The sequence below is a fragment of the Hyperoodon ampullatus genome, assembly GCF_949752795.1.
Source record: "Hyperoodon ampullatus genome assembly, chromosome: 5".
Taxonomy (NCBI): Eukaryota; Metazoa; Chordata; class Mammalia; order Artiodactyla; family Ziphiidae; genus Hyperoodon; species Hyperoodon ampullatus.
In genome coordinates, this window is record NC_136918.1 from 47,284,713 (window position 1) to 47,305,844 (window position 21,132).

The window sequence follows — 21,132 nt, forward strand, 5'->3', positions numbered from 1 at the left end:
CCCATTTGCTCTGAGATCTCACATGGTACAATAGAGAAAAACACTGGGGTGGGACTCAGGAAACTTAACTTCTTATCTAAATTGAGCCACTTGCTATCAGCATGACCTCAAGTATGTCACTTAAACCCTGGGAGTTTCACTTTTCTCCTGCATACAACAAGCTTAGTAATACCAATTTGTAAAGTTGTGGAAATCAAATAAAATAATGCACACAGAAGGACTCTACAAAAGTAAAAAATGCTTTGACAATAGCTACCATTTGTTAAGTACTCTGCATGTATTGGGCATTTGTTGAGAGGTTTCTATACATCTTCCCATTTAATCGCACAACAATCATAGGAGTTGACTGCTGTTGTGAGCCCACTTAACAGATGAGAAACTGAAGCGAAGGAAGGTTAAGTAACTGACCTCGGACCAAATAGTTTGTAAGTAAGAAAGCCAAGAACTGAACCTGAGCCACAGTCTTCTTAATCCATAAGAAATCATGTCTTCCTGTGTGAATATGAGTTTGGGGGTAGCAATTTTTTTAGCCTCCTGATTTATTCTATAGGGAGGTAAGGATAATCAGGTACTTTCGTATGCTGCTGGTTAGTGCACACGCTTTCTCTAAGGAATTTTGGACTGAAGAGCAAATTTAGGTCAGTAGTTGTATTTCAGTACTGGAAGGCATATAATGTTCTGTGATGCTCAAAGTGCAGACACAGGACCAAGGGGTGAAGGTTTCAGGAACACAAGTGTCAGCTCAGCATCCACCAAGAGAACCAGGTCCCTCTCTGTTACTGGGAGGATTTAGGGAAAGGTAGCCGACTGTTGGCGATGTTTTCCTGGGTGGAAGCCTGGATCTCCAGTCTCCTTCAGCTTCTGAGAATCTTCTGGTGTTGAGTGTTGAAAGCAATGAAACCTTGAATACTTTTAGGAGCAAAAGGCCAATGTCTTTGTGCTCTGACAAACCAAATGTGGGTGAAATGCCTTAATCAATTTGTAGTGTTTTATAAGCCTGGCCTTCAGTGTAGCAGGAGTATTCCTCAAGTCTAGGCTACTACACTCTGGGAGCCATTGAGTTTAACAAATGTACTTAGCACAGTGCCTGGCACATCAAAGGCACTCAACACATAGTTCTGGAGTGAATGAATAAGGAAGTTATTATTGTTAAGTTCTGAATTATTATTCTAGTTTCTTTTTTTTTTTTTTTTTGCGGTACGCGGGCCTCTCACTGTTGTGGCCTCTCCCGTTGCGGAGCACAGGCTCCGGACGCGCAGGCTCAGCGGCCATAGCTCACGGGCCCAGCCGTTCCGTGGCATGTGAGATCTTCCTGGACCGGGGCACGAACCCGTGTCCCCTGCATCGGCAGGCGGACTCTCAACCACTGCGCCACCAGGGAAGCCCTATTCTAGTTTCTTAACCAGTCTGAATAACATTTCTCAAGGCCTGTCTGCCTTCTTAAACGTGTGTGTGTGTAGTTTTTCTTGGAGAGAATAGCAAAGGACAGAGTTTCTGTAGTCCTTGCAGTGAAGTGAAATGACCACTTACAATCTATCGGGAGAGAGGAAGAGCTACAGAAATGGAAATCATTCACTACAGCAGGGTGTTTAGAAGTAGAATAGACATAGTGAAAGCTGTAAGGGAAAAAATAACCCATGTCCAGATGAAGGACATCAAGAGTGGCCTCAGCAAGAGGACAGGGACACAGAAATCCACAAGGAAGTGGCCACGTGGTCATCTCTGCCAGAGCAGCCGGGGCTCTGTGGCAAGCACAGCTGAGTGGATGGACCAGGTTCTCCTGATGGAATGGATGAAGCTAGCAAGCTGACTCCAGAGGCTGGGGGTATCTTTTCTATCTGGGATATTGGCAGATGTGTTCCCACCTCACACAGTCTTGATGCAATGAGAATATAGGTCACACAGCACTTGGAATCCCTCTTGATCTCTAGCACTGAGATAGTCATGTAGCTTTTCCAGTCTCGGAGTCTTGTGCTGCAGGTTGAAGGTGATGTCTGAGGCAGGGGTTGCCCAGACCACTTAGGTTTGTGTCCAAACTGCCACATTTTCCTTCTGGGATGTTTCTATCCTTCGGTTGTTTCTTAGGTTTATTTGTAGGGCTGGCATCATGATGACTGTAATAAGGAGTGAGTGGGGAGAGAGAAAGAAGAGGCCATCAGCTATGAGCACTTTTTTGTCCTTTTTATTACTCAGTGCAGAACTATCTGGGGGAGATATTGGTGTCCCAGATAAAGAGCAGAGGAGAAAGGATAAAGTTAAAACTCGACTCCTGTTCATGAATTTACTTATTTATTTACCAGAGTCCTGTAGCTGCTCTCACAGCACTCCATTCACATCTGCGTTGTTTATAACCCTGTGTTTATCTCCCCATCACACACTCACCCCAACAGAAGGTTATTTATTGTGCATCCCCAGTTCCTTACACATTGAAAATACTCAGGCCTGTTGAATGAATGAGTAAACTGTATTATCCTGTCCTCTTACTGAAAAATGCTACCTGGTTAATTTGTTCTAACTTTTTCTCACCCAGAAAGAAGACCTTCAAATATATTTTAAATATCATAAGAATCTGCCCCGAGCCAGGGCAATCTGGCAAGAATGTCAAGACTGCACCTACTTTGGGGTAACATTGCGTTTCTAAGGTCTCCCACAAACTTTTCCCTGGACACTGTTTACGTACATCCAATTTGTAAAGAAATTGAAAGTATGAACTAGGAAGAGGAACTTGGCATTGGGATTTATGTTTATTAATTGGGATTTATGTTTATTAATTGGGATTTATGTTTATTAAAAGTCTCTCCTTTTTTGAAATTATACACTGGAAGTTTCAATGCTGCCCTGAGTCTCCATGGGACAGCTCTGTAATGAGCAGCTGTAGCCTGGTGAGAAAACCAGGGTCCTCTTCTAGGATGGGTTTTAAAAGTGGAATTAAGTCACACTTTGGGGTTCCCTGGAATGATGTCAATAAGCCCATCATGTACCCTTGACTAGACTCCACCACCCCCAAACCCCAATTCTAAGACAGCCTTTTCAGAAGCCTGCCCCATTGTCTCCCTCCTAATGGACTTACTTTCTAAAAGAAATCAATGTTCCGGCATCCCTACTTGCCTATAAAAATACTAGCCAAGCCCATCCCCTTTCCCATTACTCTCATTTTACACACTGTTCCTGAGGGACTGAACAGCCAATAACATTATGAAACTGGTCGACACAGCTGCCCCTTCTCTCCATGAAGAGCTCATTTCACTTCTTATATTTAAATGCTGCTGCTTCTGTTCTGTGTGTGTGTGTTGTTTTGTTTTATGTTGTTTCTCTTTGGCTTTTCAAGGTATGCCAGCGTCAACTGGGTCACAGTCTCCCTCTTTTTAAGTATCTGAGAGGACCAAGCCAGAGACTTATGAAGTACCAGATGTTGTTGAAGGTAAGTCGATGAGACAGTGCTTCCTGTGCTTGGAGAACAGATGTGGGCGCTATGGTGCTCTTTTCCTTAGACACGTAGAATTGTGACTTCGACTTCCAAAGGTGAAACTATGTCTAGATTTCAGGATTTTTCTGTCCCCAGGTCTAAATCAGCCTCCTCAATGAGGAATAAAACCAAAGAATCATAGGGTCCCGGGAGCCTGGCTAGTCCATCATGCGGCCAGAACATGGATCTCTAAGGGGAGCCCAGCTTAGGGGAGCAGAGGTCCTTGGGAGGAAAGTGGGGAAGAGGGAGGCCACCACACAGCTGGCAGCTGAGAGGGTGGGGAGGCAGCCAGACCCCTATTCTTGGTAACATATCTACAGGTAAGATATCATCTCCATTTTACAGCTGGGGCAAGGAGCTTCAGGAAAGAGGTGCAATTTTCCCTAAAGCTACTATTTTACATGCATTTAAACAATGGAGGGGAGAAGGCAAAACGGGATTCTTCTCTCCTTTTGCGACATCTACCTCTGCCCTTAGACTGCCTTAGAGCAGCATAACAGAATGAATTTTGTTTTGCTGAATCCCTAGGTGGTTTTTTCTTTGCTCTGATACCAGCACACCTGCAGGACAGCACTCCCAGACCCCGCCACCACCCGCCCGCCCCGCCCCCCCACAGGACAGGAGCTCTGTCAAAGCTGCTTCCCCTGGTGTGAGCTCAGGGAAAGGTTTGGGTCACTCCTCCAAGGTCTGTTTTGAGTTAACTTTTATAAGCAGCTCTTGCCCAGTGGCTACTCTCACTTAATTTAAAAACAAGCCCCTGCTGTTTACTGGGTATCTTCCCACGTATATTTCTTTTTGTTTGTTTGTTTTTGTTTTTAAAAAGAATTATTTATTTACTGAACCTGGGGCAGATTAGATACACAACCAGCTTTAAATTTACATCTTTTAACTCAATTTTGAAGTGTTTTCACACACACAAACGTACACAAATTGGCATGCAACAGTCGTCCTAAGGTAAAACATAGTCACCTTAAACCGTTGCAGGTATTTTCGCCCAAGGTTGAAAATTTGTTTATCCTGAACATGAAAACCTGTAACAGATTTAAATTAAATATATAAAACTCGTTACTTGTAGTTTTCCCCTTGCAAAGATCCAAAAAAAATGTACAAGTAACTAATATACATCAGTCACAACATAATCCTGGATCATCCCCACACCAAAACTAGATGCTCCTTTAATTTTAAACCCATCATCAGAGGCCAAGAGGAAGTCATTTCGTTTTATACAAAACAAAATTCACACCCACCTGTATTTCTTATTTAATCCCCACCATCAGATGTGCCAAAAGGCTCTGAAGTGTGAAGAAACCGAGGCTCAGGGCAGTTAAGCTTATTGCCAACGTTTTGCCCTCAGAACAAGTTACCCTCTCAGCTTTGCATCAGCAGGCCCAGCCTTGGCTGCACCGGCTCTGCCGCTGCCAGTGTGGGATGCCTGGACCTCTCAGGCCTTGGTTTTCTCACCTGCAAAGTGAGGACACTAGTACCTCCTGCACAGGTTGCTGTGAGGAGCCAGTGAGTGACGCAGTAGAGAGCTCACTCAGGGCTGACCCCCAGGAAGCTTCCGCAACGTAAAGTGCAGCTGTTGTTTTATACGTGGAGCCGTCACACCAGCCTGGGAGTGAGGCTGATGACCCTCTGCTTCCCTCCGAGAGTGGCCTGTGAGCATGTTTTGGTACAGAGTTAAATGGTAATACTCCATGTAGGCTAGGGGCTGGTGAAAAAAGCTTTCATTTATGGCTGGTGGGAACACAGTCCTTCTCTAAAGAACTTGGAAACATGCATCACAACTCTTAACATTAACAATTCTACTTGTAGGAATTTATCCTTAAGAAAAGTGTATAAAGATTATTATTATTTTAGTAAAAAATTATTGAACCTAAATGTTTAACAGTAGGGGGGATTAATCAATTATGATTTAGCTATAGGATGCAATACTCTGGCACAATTAAAAACCATGTTTTAAAAAATATATAATGTCATGGGAAAATGTTCATGATACGTTGTTGAGAAAAAGCAGGCTACAGAATAGTGTGTCCAATGTGATTCTATGTTTGTGGAAAGAACGCTGCGCTGAATGTACCATTTACTCTTTCCCTCTTACTTGTGACAAACAGACAAATTTATATACATCCTCAGTTTAGCATTGGCTGGAGATTGTTTGCACAACAGATTAAGCTGGCCTTCTACTTTTTGATTTTCAATAAAGCTTTTGGGTTAATGCAGGGTCTGCTGGATTTTGAGTCACCTGAGGATTTGGAGATGGACCCAGGTGATCTAGAAGGAGGTTTGGCTAAGGTACTGGATATTAAATATCGTTCTATGTACTAACTGCTAATGGTGTTTGCCTATACATGGAAGGACTTAAGAGCGATTTTGTTTTGTTTATGATCTTTATTGTGTAAATTTTCTAAAATAATATGCATCCTATAATTCATAGTCAGGAAAAAACAAAAAAATAAAGACAATTTCAAAGTGGGGATTTGTAATAGGATAAGTGGTAATATATCTTCTTCCTTCCACATAAAAATGTTTTACTGGAATACAAAAGTAAGTGAAGGTATAAAATACATACATAAAAGACTGGAAGTAAATATAATAAAATTCCTTCCATGGTTTTCCTGCATGGTAGGATTATGAATGATTTATATTTACTTCTTTGTACGCCTTAGTAAATCTATATACATTATGCCCTGTTCCCTTCCAAATGTGTGTGTATATGTGTGTGAATTCTAAGACAACCAAGAAGAAACTTGGAAGAAGTGATGGCCACACCAGATTGGGAAGAACTTTGTGGCTTGGAAGTGGGTTTTTTCCATTTTTCTATTATAAAATTCTGGTTTTAACAAGAATAACATGAGGCATGTGTCTCAAGGGGCGGTCATTTGCATGTCCTCTCTGCTCAGATGGTGCTGTGGGGATGCCTTAAGATTAAAGGAAGCTCAAGGCACAGGTAGTAATTTTATAGCCTGGAGCAAATGCAGCTAGCCTGGTTTAGAGGAGTTTAATAATGTTTGTAAGAATTTACCCTGAGTTAGAGAGGTTTAATAATGTTTGTAAGAGTCCTATATCACACAGTGTAAAACTAGCCACCTGCCGTGTTTGTGGGAGGAGGGTTAGTGGGAAGGAGAGGAAATAGGTAGCCGTTGAGTCTCTAAAAGCACATTGAGTTTCAAGTATTTAGGAAAGAGGAAGATGCCTGGTGTAAGAACTTTTAATCCTTTGTTAATGACGTTACAATAAGCTCGTGAGAGTGTGTTGTCTTCCACCAGGACCTGGAACACATTTACCATAAGTAAGAAGGGAAGAATCCATGGAAAATTGTTCGGTGGAGGCAGCTTGCTCTGCTCCATTCATCAGCCCTGTCACTCATATCTCTTATCCAAAGATGCTAATCTTCAGAGTTTAAGTAGAGATTAAGAAAATACACGATGCTTTGCTTACATCATGCAGTAGAGGATAAGAAGAGGTGGGGCTATATGCGGAGCAGCAAAGAGCTCTCTGTTCTTTGTTGTAGAAGTTGATGTGTTAAAAAAAAAAAAATGGACAAAGCCAAAATCTTTTTGTTTGTATTTAGCAGATAACAGATAAATATGCTATGTAGGTAGCAGGGGAATAAAATACGGAAACCCTAAGCAAAAGACTTTCAAGCTGAAACAACCATCCCTGTCACGTCCTAAGTGTCACAATAGTAATAATTGGAATGTTGGTCTCTTAACTTAGCTTTTCCCTTAATTCTGGGTCTTTATGCTGTTTGGGAGGTGCAGATCACGTTGGCTTACCTCTTTGGCATCTTTAATGGTGATAGAATATGGGAAGGTCAGGGGGAGGAGAGGAGAGAGAAAGGGCAGAGCTCGGGGAGATTCAGTGTGACAAATGCCACCGTTATGGTGTTTACACATAAATCATTAGTAAACCTCTGCATAGCAGCCCATTCTTTGCCTCTAAAGTTTACAAATATCCTCCTCTGGGATGGTTTTAAGTATAATTTTACCCATAGGAATAAGACTGTCACATTAAATACAGGAATATGATACTCAGATTGTACTTTTCAATAGGCCCTGGGGGTAGGGGAGTAAAAGGGAGAGCAACCTATTTTAAAGGGCTGGGGTTTTCATGCTTTACAAAAGCTCAGGATGTTTCTTATATAGCCAGAATATAATGTCCATGATTTTATGAACTTCATTCTTCATTAGTACAATGTGCAGAAAGTGTAATGATTTTGCTTGTGTGTGCGTGTGTGTGTGTGTGTATCATATATTGTACTTAAACCAGCAAATATCCTTAGCTACCATTCTTTGGGAGCAGGGAAACAGGTTGATGTACCTACCTTCTCAGTCACTTCATGCTGGCTGGATCCGTGGCTCCTTATCTCTGTCCTGTTTCCCTTCTTCCCTTGGTAGATGGTTTACCTTTTGATTTCCAACAAGACATTTGGTTTCCACAGAATGGGCCAGAGAGGACCAAGGATTCAGCCTTCTCAGACGACCTACAACAAGCTTTGGCCATGATGGAGGATTTGATCAAGTCCTGTGAGTTGGCTGTGGACTTGGCAGCAGTCACTGGATGTCCGGTATGTTCCATAGCAAGTGCTGGGACATTTCAACAAAGGGCAGGCACAGTATTACAAAGGTAGCAGATACTGTGGCAAAGTTAGAGAACTGATCTGTGGGAAAGGAATTTGACTCTGGAGGAAAGTTACCTAAATCGGTCAGCAAACGTGTGCTACGAGATTCCAAGCAATGCCTCAGCATTTTTAGGAATCTTGGGTTGTGGCCCTTGGGATCCTGAATGTTGAAACTGACCCATACTCTGGAAGAAGCAAGAACTCAGGGACCAGAACATATTGGTCAGGGGAAAGTGCTGAGGGAGTAATTTATTTTCTCACTCGTGGCACCATTAAAATATTAAAAGATTTTCCCTCTTGAGTTATATTTTCTCTGTGAAAATTACTTTGAAAATGGGTCCTAAGTGAACACCTAACCCCATTTTACATCACAGATCCCAGAAGAGGCCCAATAAGCATATATTGTATATCCCTTAATCCAAGTGCTTAAAGAAAAATACCCAAAGAGAAAGTGCTGGGGGGTTGAGCCATCTCAACTCTGGCGTTAGAGTTAATCCCAAGCAGGCCAGACCCAGGCATTCCAGGCAAACTATCCTCTACAACTTTATGATTGCCCTGCGACTGGTTTTCACTGAGCTACTCTAGATTTTGACTCAGGGGTATTTTCTGTCATTGTCATAACAAATTACCCCAAACTTGGTGCCTTCAAATAGTGCAAATTTATTGTCTTACAGTTCCACGTATCAGGAGTACAACATAGTCTCACTAGGCTAAAATCAAGGTGCCTGCCTTCCTTTCTGGAGGCTTTAGGAGAAAATCTCTTTCACTGCCTTTTCCAGTTTACAAAGGCCACCCACTCAACTACCTCTGCTCATGGCATCTTCCTCCCTCTTCAATGCCAGCAACGGATGTTGAGTTCTTCTCCCATCACATCACTCAGACCTTCCCTTCTTTCTCTTCCACCTTTAAGAACTCTTGTGATTACACTGGGCCCAACCAGTTAATCAATGATAATCTCCTCATCTCAAAGTCAGCTGGTGAACAACCTTAATTCGTCACATAACCTGACCTAGTCTCAGGCTCCAGGGATTAGGACATGGACATCTTTGGGAGGCCATTCTTCTGCCTCCCACACAGGGATCAAACATTCAGAGAATTGTTGATACATGTCACACAGATACTTTCCTTCTCTTTTTTACCTTTTCATTTTTACCTGGATTTAGCATACTGTTTATTGAGGTCTGGGTAGATGAAATGACCTTTCTTTTCTTTCCTTGTCAGAAATCAAACCACGCAAATTAATTAGGGGCAAAAACCCCTGTGATTTTTGATTTCCCTCCCTCCTGGTTTTCCTCTGGCCAGCATCTCAGAAACAGCCCCACTGGGTTTGCTGAGATCTGGGCAGCGATGCTACTACTGTCCCCTGGGACTCCAGAATGCTCTCTGCTTACTACTGATGCAAGATTCAAGAGGGTATTCATGAACCATGGGGTGTGTGGCAGAGGGGATTGTTTTCTTGATGATAACTGTTTCCTTCTTTGGCTAAGAAAAGTCAAGAGAGCAATTTGTTTAATCATTTTGGAATATCTTTCTGTTCTTCTTTTCATCTTTGAACACATGTCAGCTACCCCTATCAGATGTCCCTTTCCCTGAATCAAAAGATTGTCCTGGAACCTGTACTCAGGGCAGGAAACTCCCAGCTATTATTCTGTGTGTAAGTAACATAGGAAGAGGAAGTTATGAGAAAAGAATATTAAAATGTGAGTAAATAGCAATCTACTCTGATTTCATTACAAGCTGGTTTGCATGCAAATAAGATGAATGAGTTTATAGAATTTTAGAGTTTTTTTTTTTTTTTTTGTGGTATGCGGGCCTCTCACTGTTGTGGCCTCTCCCATTGCGGAGCACAGGCTCCGGATGCGCAGGCTCAGCGGCCATGGCTCACGGGCGCAGCTGCTCCGTGGCATGTGGGATCTTCCCGGACTGGGGCACGAACCCATGTCCCCTGCATCGGCAGGCGGACTCTCAACCACTGCGCCACCAGGGAAGCCTGAATTTTAGAGATTTTTTAACACCAAGGCAAAGAACTTTTCTCCCCGATGTGTCCTCAGAATTGCACCTTTGAAATACACTCTTCTTTTTCACTAAGACTTTAACTTGCTTTACATCTAGTACATTAGATAATGTATCCTGACAGTTTTGTATAATCCTACTGAATTATGGAAGAGCAGGCATTGGACTTTTCAACTTTCTGATTCAGGAACAGGTCCATGGAAAGAAGAGTTGACTCACCCCAATCACGTGGTCATCAGCCAGGACTATTTCTTGGATCTCTTCACTCCCTATCCAGGGTGCCAACCTCTCAACACATTCTTCATCTGATTCTGTTTAGAGTTTACTAACAACTCAACTACTGTTAACTCAGATCTAATGATTCTGAGATTCTTTGCATCAGCTTTGTAGAACTTTATCACAAGGTGTTTACCATCACATGCTGTATGTAGCGATTAATCCAGAACTTAACTTCTTAGTTTCTCTATTGACATCCAATATTAACCTGGTTTTGTGAAGAAAAGAAATTGAACTTGGTGGGATGAATTCATAATTAAAACAACTAGAAAAAAATGCCCTTCTGATATTTACATTTTCTCCCTGTTGTGTATACTCAGTTAGTTCTTGGTTTAGTTTAATCACAGAAGATTAAAGAAAAAATTTTTTAAGAAAATTTGTCTGTGAAACACTGAGATGTAATTTATTTCCCTCTCTTTACAAAAAAAGAAGTTCCCCCCCTATTCAATTCAGTGCATAAAATATAGATGCATTTAGAGTTCTTTTAAATCCTCACTTTCCAGGAACATGTTCCAAGGTTGAATAGTAAAGGTTGAATGAAATATTTTATTTTCTGAAACAAATTTATGTTATTCGATAAAGGAATTATTTTTATTGCAAATTTATTGTGGGCTAGGGCCAGGTATTTTATTTTCTATTTTAGTTCCCACTTTCCTTACCATAGTGTTGGCTGCAGAGATAAGGCTGAGTAAATAATCTTGATGACTCAGTGGAATTGCCTTGTACATCATCCCACCTTCACAGCACCCATGTTAAAGGGTGATTGTGAGGCATAAATGAGGATTAAATCACAGGGCACCTAGCACCACGCCTGGCACGTGGTAGATGCTGAATAAAGGGCCCCAGTGCTGACTTATTTGTGTAGTTAGGCTGGAAAGGAAGGAACCCCTTTGCTTCTGGCAGTTGTAATCACAAGCCCCTCGGTCCCACAGCTTCTACTTTTCATTTCTGGACCAGGCTTTGTGCTAATTCACTTATCCAGATGTTTCCTGCCTCTTTGTACAAGAAGTATATAGCTCTGTCCCTTTAGCTGTCATGGCCAGGAGTGAAAACCTGGGCACCCAAAAGAAGTCTCCTTCTGGAGGCTAGTTTTCCTACGGTCACTCTCTCAGTCAGATTCTTCATTTGGTCGATGTAGTCACATTTGAAATTCTTACCTCAGAGCTCTTACCTACAAAATGTCCACACATGAAAATGGTAGCATTTACTAGATTATTTTGCCATCATTTGCCGTATCAGGAAGACCATCTGACATTTCATTTGCTGATTTGTTTGGGGCCGCCCCTATGTTGTATCTGTGAGCTCACACCCATCAGATTCATCAACACACCAAAGTGATGGCCACACTATTACGTCACTAGTGGAAAAACTGGTTGAGGCTACATTCATTTCCTAGAGCTGCGATAACAAAGCACCACAAATTAGGTGGCTAAAAAACACAAAAATATATTCTCTCACAGTTCTGGAGGCAAGAAGTCCAAAATCAAGGTTGTTGGCAGGCCCATTCCTCTGAAGGCTCTAGGGAAGAATCCTTCCTTGCTTGTCTCCTGGGTTCCTTGGCTTATAGCTGCATCACTCCAATTTCTGCCTATCGTCCTAACTGTCTTCTCTATGTGTGTGTCTTTGTTTTCTTATAAGGACACCAGTCATTGGATTAGGGCCCACCCTTATCCAGTATGACCTCATTTTAACTAATTACGTCTGCAAAGAGCCTATTTCCAAATAAGGTCACATTCTGAGATCCTGGGTGGACATGAGTTTTTTGGGAAATACTATTCAAGCCAGTTCAAGGTCATCACTGAATTAGCTTCCTCACAGTGCTGAGCATTTAGCTTTGTGTCCCCTCAGGCACTCACTAAATGCCAATAAATGATTCCATACTTTAGGGCACAAGTATCTGCAAGAGGTTGTACATGTAGTCTCTGGCCTTGGGGCCAACTCCTGTCTGACTGGAAAGAAAGGATATATATGGTTGAAAAGATGGCCAAGGGTCATCCTTTGTCCTGTTCAGAGCAATTCCCCTACCCTCTTCCCTTTGGAGGCAGAGTAGCCTCCACACAGGCATGTGTCCTGGATGACGGTAACATATGTACACCTGTCCTTCATCACTGCTATACAGGGCATGTGCCCTCGGCCACCACAGGATGGGCCTCAAGCATTGAGATGTCTGATCCCATCACAAACGTGGTCCTGAGAAAGTTTATGCAAGATGTCCTGGATGATATGTAGCCCATCTCTTCCAACTCATCTCAAAAGACCCAGCGATTCCCTCTAGTGACCTTCAATGATGACAGGCTTACTGGAAAAGGCAACCATATAGCCTCAGGAAGGGTCAGTACAATGACAGGACAGGGCTCATGGATGTGAGAACTAAACAATTCCAGGATCGACAGCAACTCTAGGGCTTTGGCCTGGGAGAGAGCTGGGGTTCTCACCTGTATGCTCTGCCTATACGTGCCAGGTATGTCCTCTCCCCTCACCGGCCACTAACTGGTTCTTTTCCCCCATTGGTGTCTTTTCCTCTTCCTCATAGTTTCTGATGACTTACCTTCTTTATTGCTCTGCTTCCTTATCATTTATTCCACCTCCAGCCCTCTCATAAAGCATCTCACAGCTACAACTCTTGCTGCTTACTGCTTCCTCCTTAGTTCTCCTCAGTTCAGACAGGGATCAGATTGGCCATCTGGCACATCATTTTTACACCGGGCCTCTGGTCAGGGGCTGGCCCGTCTCTGGATTCACATCCTTTGGCCAATTGCTTACTAAGGTTCAAACAGCTGTGGCTGTGGGAGGGATAAGTGCAGAGGCTGTAAAGGACAAAAACGTCGCTGCCTAGGGTGGCCTCTTCCAAATCTCTACAGCCCACGGCCTTGGCAGACACCTTAACTCACATCGCCCAGCCCTCTGCAGGTCATCAGAGTGTACACCTGGGCTTGTTCCCCTGCTCCCCCATCCTTCTGGCCTCTTTCAGAATTGCTTTTAAAAGCTGTACTATGAAATGATGCCTCCATATTCCCCAGGTGTGTCATTAGAAACAGCTTTACCTAAAGTCCATTCATCTGTCTATTCTGGGATGCGGTTGAAGGTGGGCTCAGTATTTGACGCAGTGACCCTTTATGCAGACCCATGGGAGAAATTTCTCTCACGTCTTATTAACAAATTGCCATGCTTTCCCTTAACAACTGGTTTGGGTATGTCTTCGGACATAATGAATCATATAACTCACCAGATTTCCCTCTGTACTAAGGTCAAAGTCTAGTCTGCAGCAAGTTTACATGCTTTATATTGTATGGATTTTATGTACATCCTCTTCATCTTACTGTTTTAATCTCTATTTTTTTCTTCAGCCTAATTTCCTTGGTTATCTTCTGTCTGCCTATAATGTATATATTTTTATAAGATGTATCTAATTTTTGAAATGGGGTGAAATATAAATACATTTTTAAATAGAAACTACTGATTACAATCGTTCCTGTGGCAAATGTTAAACATCTACTTTTGCCAGCTGCCTTGACTAAACATATTTCCTGTACTCTATAGGTCTGAATTGTACAAATTGAATGGGTGTAAAGGAGAAGGCAATCACTGAGGGCTGGGGTGTTTCCATGTGAGTGGGTGCAGGAAGGATGTGGATAGTGAAAAACTCCTCACTGGTCCTCATGGACCCATCGCCCATCTGTCTTGGGGTGCACTCAAGCTAAGCCTGTGCAACCTGCAGCAGAAGCATCGTGCTTTTAGGAGAGAAGGCCTTGTGACTGGGGCTTTTACTCCTCAGTGAGGATTTTATTCACTACATTTAACACATGTAAATTTTACAAAGCAAAAAGAGAAAAATAGCTCTGAAAATATGACACAAGCACCATAGAAATGACTAGAGTTTATTGCCCTTGAAGTTTTTGTTTTTAGACTTTCAGATATAAAGTCATTCATTTTTTAAAAGGTATTCACAGTTTGTTCAATATAAATAAGTTATAAAATACACATATGTCTAGTAATAATTATCAGAAATTATAGGTCTTTATCTCAGCTAGATGTAACTCAGGGAAATGTCTCTGTCCTGGTCCTGTTCAAATAATTTTTCCTTTTGGTGTTTTGATTCAGGGAAATAAAGTCTTGATTATCTACTTTAAGTGATATAATTTTTGAAAAATACCAGACAAAATACCACATTTCTAGTTCATCACACTCCACTACCTTTAGAGAGAGCTCAGAGAAGGCCAGGTCACTTCATTTGGACTTTCAACCAGACATATGATGGTGGAAGGAGATATAGTGTGTGCCTTAGAGCCAAAAAGATGAAATAAAAGATTTGTCATTTGGAATTATCTTTGCACTGTTCACTCACTCTGAAAAATGCAGAGTTGAATGTCATTACCATTTCCATTACAGTGTTATGAAGATTAGGTCATACTAAGCTTTCTCCTTTCAGAACAAATCTCATCTTCTCAGGTTCTCATATACCTGAAGGAGAGGTTAGGATACAGATGGAATACATGGATTACCAAAGATCCATAATGCAGCAAAGATTCTGGCTCTCCCGAACATAATTAAAATATTAATTTCTTGGACTTTTTAAGTAGTGTCTTATATCAAAAACAAAGAAGAAGAAATGGAATTCTGCTAGCTAAAATTAATTGTGAGACAAAAATATTAGAGTACCAATATCTTCAGTTCAAAGTATTGCTAACATGCTTTGTGTTTACTACCTTATACAGCTGCACTATTTCCTTATATAACTGAATGATGCCATGCTCAGTGAAGCTCACAAAATTGTAGTTTTGATTAGTGACAGAGTAGCCTGACTGGCACTTATAAGATTGTAAACTTCGAATAAGCATGGTTTGTAATTTGAAAACAGACCCCTAAGAGTTCTTTCCCGTCAAATAATTTAACAGCTTCTTTTTGTGTGTGTCTGTGTTTCCCAAAGGACGATATCAGAAAACTGGGCAAGCTGTTGATGCATGGCTCTTTCAACGTCTGGACAGTTCACAAGGATCGTTATAAGATGAAGGATTTAATTCGATTTAAGCCCAGCCAGAGGCAAATCTATCTATTTGAACAGGGAATAGTGTTCTGTAAGATACGAATGGAGCCCAGTGACCAGGGCCTGTCTCCTCACTACAGCTTTAAGAAGTCTATGAAGGTAAAGGGGTCCTACTGCACTTGGGAGTCAGCACAACCCTATGGAGAGAAATGCTGTTATCCGTATTTTACAGATAAGGAAACTGAGGTGAGGTTAACTTGCCAAATGCCACACAACAGAGCGAGAATCCACACACAGGCCTGATTCCAGAGTCAGAGCTTGTAATCAGCCACTAGATAGGGCCAGCACTGGCACAGAGGTGCCTTTGTGCTGGGTGGAGGAAAAGGACCCAATGGCAGCCTGTCTGGACAAACTAATTGAAAAGTACCCTCTTTCCTCCAGGCAGAGGATTGAACGCCTTGGAGATTAGAGCATGGGCTGGATTTCATCTTCTCAACCACGCATCTTTGCATGCAAGTGTAGGCAACATCCTGACCCTGGGGGTGTAGGAACCCATGTCCACACCAAACATTGCCTCTCACCCATATAAAAAATATTTCATAGCTAGCGATCACACACACATACACACACGTGCTCTTGTGATTAAAATTGGTAGTTTATTCATAGTAGTTTTTGTTATTTTTATTTCTTAATGGATACTAATTCAGTTACTACTATGTAGAGATTTGTGAAATACTCAGGTATTAAAGGAGAGATAATCTTTTTGCTTAAAGTTGAAGGCTACAGCTCTGCATATGGAAACATATAGTCTGTCTTGTCCTCTGAAACAGACAAGGCAAATGACACTGTACCAGATTATGTTTTATGCTCCTTGGGGCTGTTAACAGAGGACAGCAAAACACTTGGAAGGAAGATGGAAGAAGAGAGCAATCAAGGGTAGCAAAGATTAGAGTGGCTGACGGGGATAATTTTTTAATCAGAAAAGATGGTATAGAAAATTTTCTTCTTTCTTTACAATAGTTAATGACACTTTCAATTCGCCAACTTGGAAGGGGGAGCAACAGAAAGTTTGAAATTGCCAACCAAAATGGACTTGAGAAATACATCCTACAGGTAAAATTCATGCCTTCCCCATAGGTGTCCTTTCCCCTTTCCCTGTTGTGTTCCCATGACTCAACCAGTGTTTTCGATCACATTCTAAAGGTCACCAAGAGAATAAAAGTCCTGTCCAATTAATGCACCAGGTGATCTGATACTCATGGTATTTTCTTATTTGTAATTGCAGGCAGCTTCAAAAGAAATCAGAGATTGTTGGTTTTCAGAAATAAGTAAATTATTGCTGGAACAACAAAACAATATTAAAGGTAAGGTTACCCTTGCTGACTTTAGTCTGGAGAGTTATACTGATTCCAACTTTGTAGTGGGTATGGAGATTGGAGATACTATTAAAGAAAATGCTTTGCCTAGAAAATAACTGTGGGCACAATTTCATAGTACCTGGAAGCACCTGTGGATGCTTTAGATTGTGTGTGGGTTTTTGTGGTTGTGTGCATGTCCCTTTTACACATACTCCCACATACCCAATTGCCAAGATCCAATTTTCTCAATCAGAAGTCAACAATCTGCAGCCCAGAGGAGGGTCCTCGCCAGAACTTAACCATGCTGGCACCCTCATCTCAGACTTCCAACCTCCAGAACTGTGAGAAATAAACTTCAGTCATTTACAAGCCACCCAGTCTATGGTATTTTGTTATAGCAGCCCAAGCCAAGACAGCACACTTGATAAAAATCAGTTAGCCATAGATATAGAATTCTCTGCTGACAGTCTTTTCCTTTAAGCACTTTTGTCATCCCACTGTTTTGTGGCCTTCATAGTTTATGATAAGAATTAAGCTATTTATCTTATTAAAGATTCTTTGCATGTGACAAATTGCTTTTCTCTTGCTGCTTTCCAGATTCTCTGTCTTTTTTTTTTAATTAAAGGGTAATTGACCTACAAAACTATGTTTGTTCCAGGTGCACAACACAGTGGTTCAGTATTTCTATACACAAAGCATTGCTATAATTTATGTCAAAAAGTATACTGCCTGGGACTTCCGTGGTAGTCCAGTCCACTCTGCACTTCCACTGCAGTGGGCACGGGTTCAATCCCTGGTCGGGAAACTGAGATCCCACATGCCACACGGCACAGGGAAAAAAAAGTATACTGCCTATGTTTTCTTTCAGGAGTTTTATGGCTTCGGGTCTTACATTCAAATCTTTAATTCATTTTGAGTTTATTTTTGTATATGGTATGAGAAAGTAGTCCACTTTGATTCCTTCACATGTAGCTGTCCAGTTTTCCCAACACCATTTATTGGAGATGCTGTTTTTTCCACATTGTATATTCTTTCTCGCCTCCTTTGTCATAGATTAACTGCCCACATAAGTGTGGGTTTATTTCTGGGCTCTCTATTCTATTCCATTGATCTATGTGTCTGTTTTTGTGCCACTACCATATTGTTTTGATTACCATATCTTTGTAGTATAGTTTGAAATCATGGCTCATGATACTGCCAGCTTTGTTCTTTCTCAAGATTGTTTTGGCTTTTCAGGATCTTTTGTTTCCATACAAATTTGGAATTATTTCTTCTACTTCTGTGAAAAATGCCATTGGTATTTTGATAGGAATTGCATTGAATCTGTAGATTGTCTTGGGGAGCATGGTCATTTTAACAATATTGATTCTTCCAATCCATGAGCATGGTATAACTTTCCATTTGTTTGTGTTGTCCTCAATTTCTTTCATCAATGTCTTATAGCCTTCTCTCCTCGGTTAGATTTATTCCTAGGTATTTTATACTTTTTGATGCAATTATATATTAGATTTTTTTCTTGATTTCTCTTTCTGATAGGTCATTGTTAGTGTATAGAAATGCAACAGATTTGTGTATATTACTTTCATATCCTGCAACTTTATGTAACTAGTTGCTTTTCCCTTGCTGCTTTTAAGATTCTCTCTTTATTGTTATTTTTTACCAATTTAATTACAACATGTCTTAGTGTGGATCTCTTTGGGTTTATCTTGTTTGGGACTCTCTGTGCTTCCTGGACCTGATGTCTGTTTCCTTCCCCAGGCTAGGGAAGTTTTCAGCTATTATATCTTCAAATAAGTTATCTGCCTCTTTCTCTCTCTCTTCTCTTTCTGGAACCCCTATAGTGCAAATGTTAACATGCTTGATGTTGTCCCAGAGGTCTCTTAAAGTATCCTCATTTTTTACAATTCCTTTTCTTTTTTCTGGTCAGCTTGGGTGATTTCCAGTATTCTGTCTTCCAGTTTGCTGGTCCGCTCCTCTGTATCATCTAATCTACTGTTGATTCCTTCTAGTGTATATTTTGTTCTAATTATTGTATTCTTCAGCTCTGCTTGGTTCTTTATATTTTCTAACTTTATAAAAATTTCTCTCTGTGTTCATCTGTTTTTCTTTTGGGCTCATTGAGTACTTTATGATCATTACCTTGAGCTCTTTATTGGGTAGATAAGTAATAAGTATTCCTTAATATTTCTTCTGGGGTTTTATCTTGTTCCTTCATTTGGAACATATTCCTCTGTCACCTCATTTTGCCTAATTCTCTGTTTTTATTTTTATATATTCTAGGTAAGTCAGTTACGTTTCCCAATGTCAGAGAAGTGGCCTTATGTAGGAGATGTTCTTTGGGGCCCAACAGCCCGCTTCTCTTTGGTCACCAAAGTGATGTGCTCTAGGGCTGCCTCCTATGTGGGCTGTGTGGACCCTTCTGTTGTGATGAGGCTGACTACTGTAAGCATACTTGTAAGCAGGGCTGGCCCCCAACCCAGTTGGCTGCCAGGCTCTGCCTCTTGGAGGAGGCTGCCTACCTGCTGGTAAGCAATGCTAGGTCCTGGCACAACTGGCTACGCAGCTCAGGGGTTCCCAGGACTAGTGCTGGCCCACTGGTGAGTGGGTCTGGGTCCTGGGCCTTCTGGTGGGTGGGGCTAGATCTCTGAATGGCTGGAGGCTCATGGGGTCCTAGGGCATCAGGCCTGATGCTGGGTGTGGCTGTGTCCCAGAACTAATCATCTAGAAGGAGGATTCCAAAGTGGCATTTGCCAGCACCAGTGTCGTCATGGTAGAATGAGCTCCTAAAGATGGCTGCTGCCAGCATCTATATTCCCAGGGGGAGTCCCAGTTGCCTCCTACCTCTCTGGGAAGCTCTCCAAGATTATCAAGTGGGTCTGACCCAGGCTCCTTTCAAACTATTTCTTCTGCCCTGGATCTTGGAGCATGTGAGATTTTGTGCATGCTCTTTTAAAGTAGAGCCTCTATTTCCTAGAGCCCTCTAACTCTCCCAAAAGTAATCCCCACTGGCCTTCAAAGCCAGACACTCTGGGAGCTCATCTTCCCGGTGCAGGATCACTGAGCTGGGGTGCTGAACGTGGGACTTGTACCTCTTGCTCCTTAGGGAAAACTTATGCAATTGTGATTATACTCCCGTTTGTGGGTTGCCTATACTGCTTTTGACTGTACTGCTTCTCTGCCCCTCCTACCCACCTCATTGTGTTTCCTTCTTTATATCTTTAGTTGTGGAAACTCTTTTCTGCTAATCTTCAGGTGGTTCTCATCAATAGTTGCTCTGTAAATAGTTTTAATTTTGGTGTGGCCATGAAAGGAGGTGAGCTCACAGTCTTCCTACTCTGCCATCTGGGCTGTCTCTCCTTTCTTTGTCTTTTGACAGTTTGATTATGTTATGTATAGGTGTGGGTCTCTGAGTTTTTATTTCTTGGAGTTTGTAGATCATCTTGGATATATAGATTAGCATTTTTCATCAAAATTTGGAAGTCTTTGCCCATTATTTCTTTAAGTATTCTTTCAGTCCCTTATTTCTCTCCTCTGGCATCTCCATTATGCTTGATATACTTGGTATGTTGGTATGCTTGTTGGTGTCCTATAGGTCTTTAAGTCTCTGTTCATTTTTTTTTTCATTCTTTTTCTTTCTCTTCCTCAAATTGGATAGTTTCAATTGACCCATATCTGAGTTCTCTGATTCTTTCTTCTGCCTGCTCAAATCTGCTATTGAGCCACTCTAGTGAATTTTTCATTTCAGTTATTATACTTTTCAACCCCAAACATCTATTTGGCCCTTTTTAAATATAATTTCTCTCTATTTGATGAGATTTTGTTTTCATACTTTTCTTTAGTTCTTTATGTATGGTTTGCTTTCATTCTAAACATTTTTTTAAAGCTGGTTTAAAGCCTTGGTCTAAGAAGTGCAATACCTTGGCTTCCTCAGGGACAGTTTCTATTGACTGCTTTTTTTTCTGTGTATGGGCTATACTTTCTTGTTTCTCTGCACATGTCATAATTTTTCTTTGAAAACTGGACATTTAAAATAACATAATGTGGCAACTCTGGAAATCAGATTCTCCTCCATCTCCAGTGTTTGCTATTGTTGCTATTTGTTGTTGTTGTTTTTGTTTGTTTACTTACTGACTTTTCTGAAACAATTCTATAAAATCTGTATTCATGGTCATGTGTAGCCACTGAAGTCTCTGCTTGGTTCATGACTGGGCAGAGGTTTCCTTAAACACCTGAAACCAACAAGCATTCCAGTCTTTGCCAAGGGGCTCTGTGGATTTTTTAAAAAATAAATTTATTTATTTATTTATATTTTATTTTTTGGCTGCATTGGGTCTCCATTGTTGCACATGGGCTTTCTCTAGTTGCGGTGAGCAGGGGCTACTCTTCGTTGCGGTGTGCAGGCTTCTCATTG

The 21,132-nt window shown here is 41.4% G+C and overlaps 1 protein-coding gene across 1 annotated transcript in view; it reads left to right on the plus strand.

The window, feature by feature from the left end:
- Positions 1–21,132, plus strand: part of MCF2L2 (MCF.2 cell line derived transforming sequence-like 2) — a gene marked incomplete at both ends in the record, with an annotated part of 227,958 nt that overhangs the window by 185,481 nt on the left and 21,345 nt on the right. The window contains 7 exons of the mRNA XM_079705223.1: positions 2,531–2,623; positions 3,329–3,421; positions 5,690–5,761; positions 7,911–8,036; positions 15,307–15,522; positions 16,384–16,476; positions 16,649–16,727. Of these exons, the coding sequence (XP_079561349.1) occupies positions 2,531–2,623; positions 3,329–3,421; positions 5,690–5,761; positions 7,911–8,036; positions 15,307–15,522; positions 16,384–16,476; positions 16,649–16,727 (772 nt within the window). The remainder of the gene's footprint in view (positions 1–2,530; positions 2,624–3,328; positions 3,422–5,689; positions 5,762–7,910; positions 8,037–15,306; positions 15,523–16,383; positions 16,477–16,648; positions 16,728–21,132) is intronic.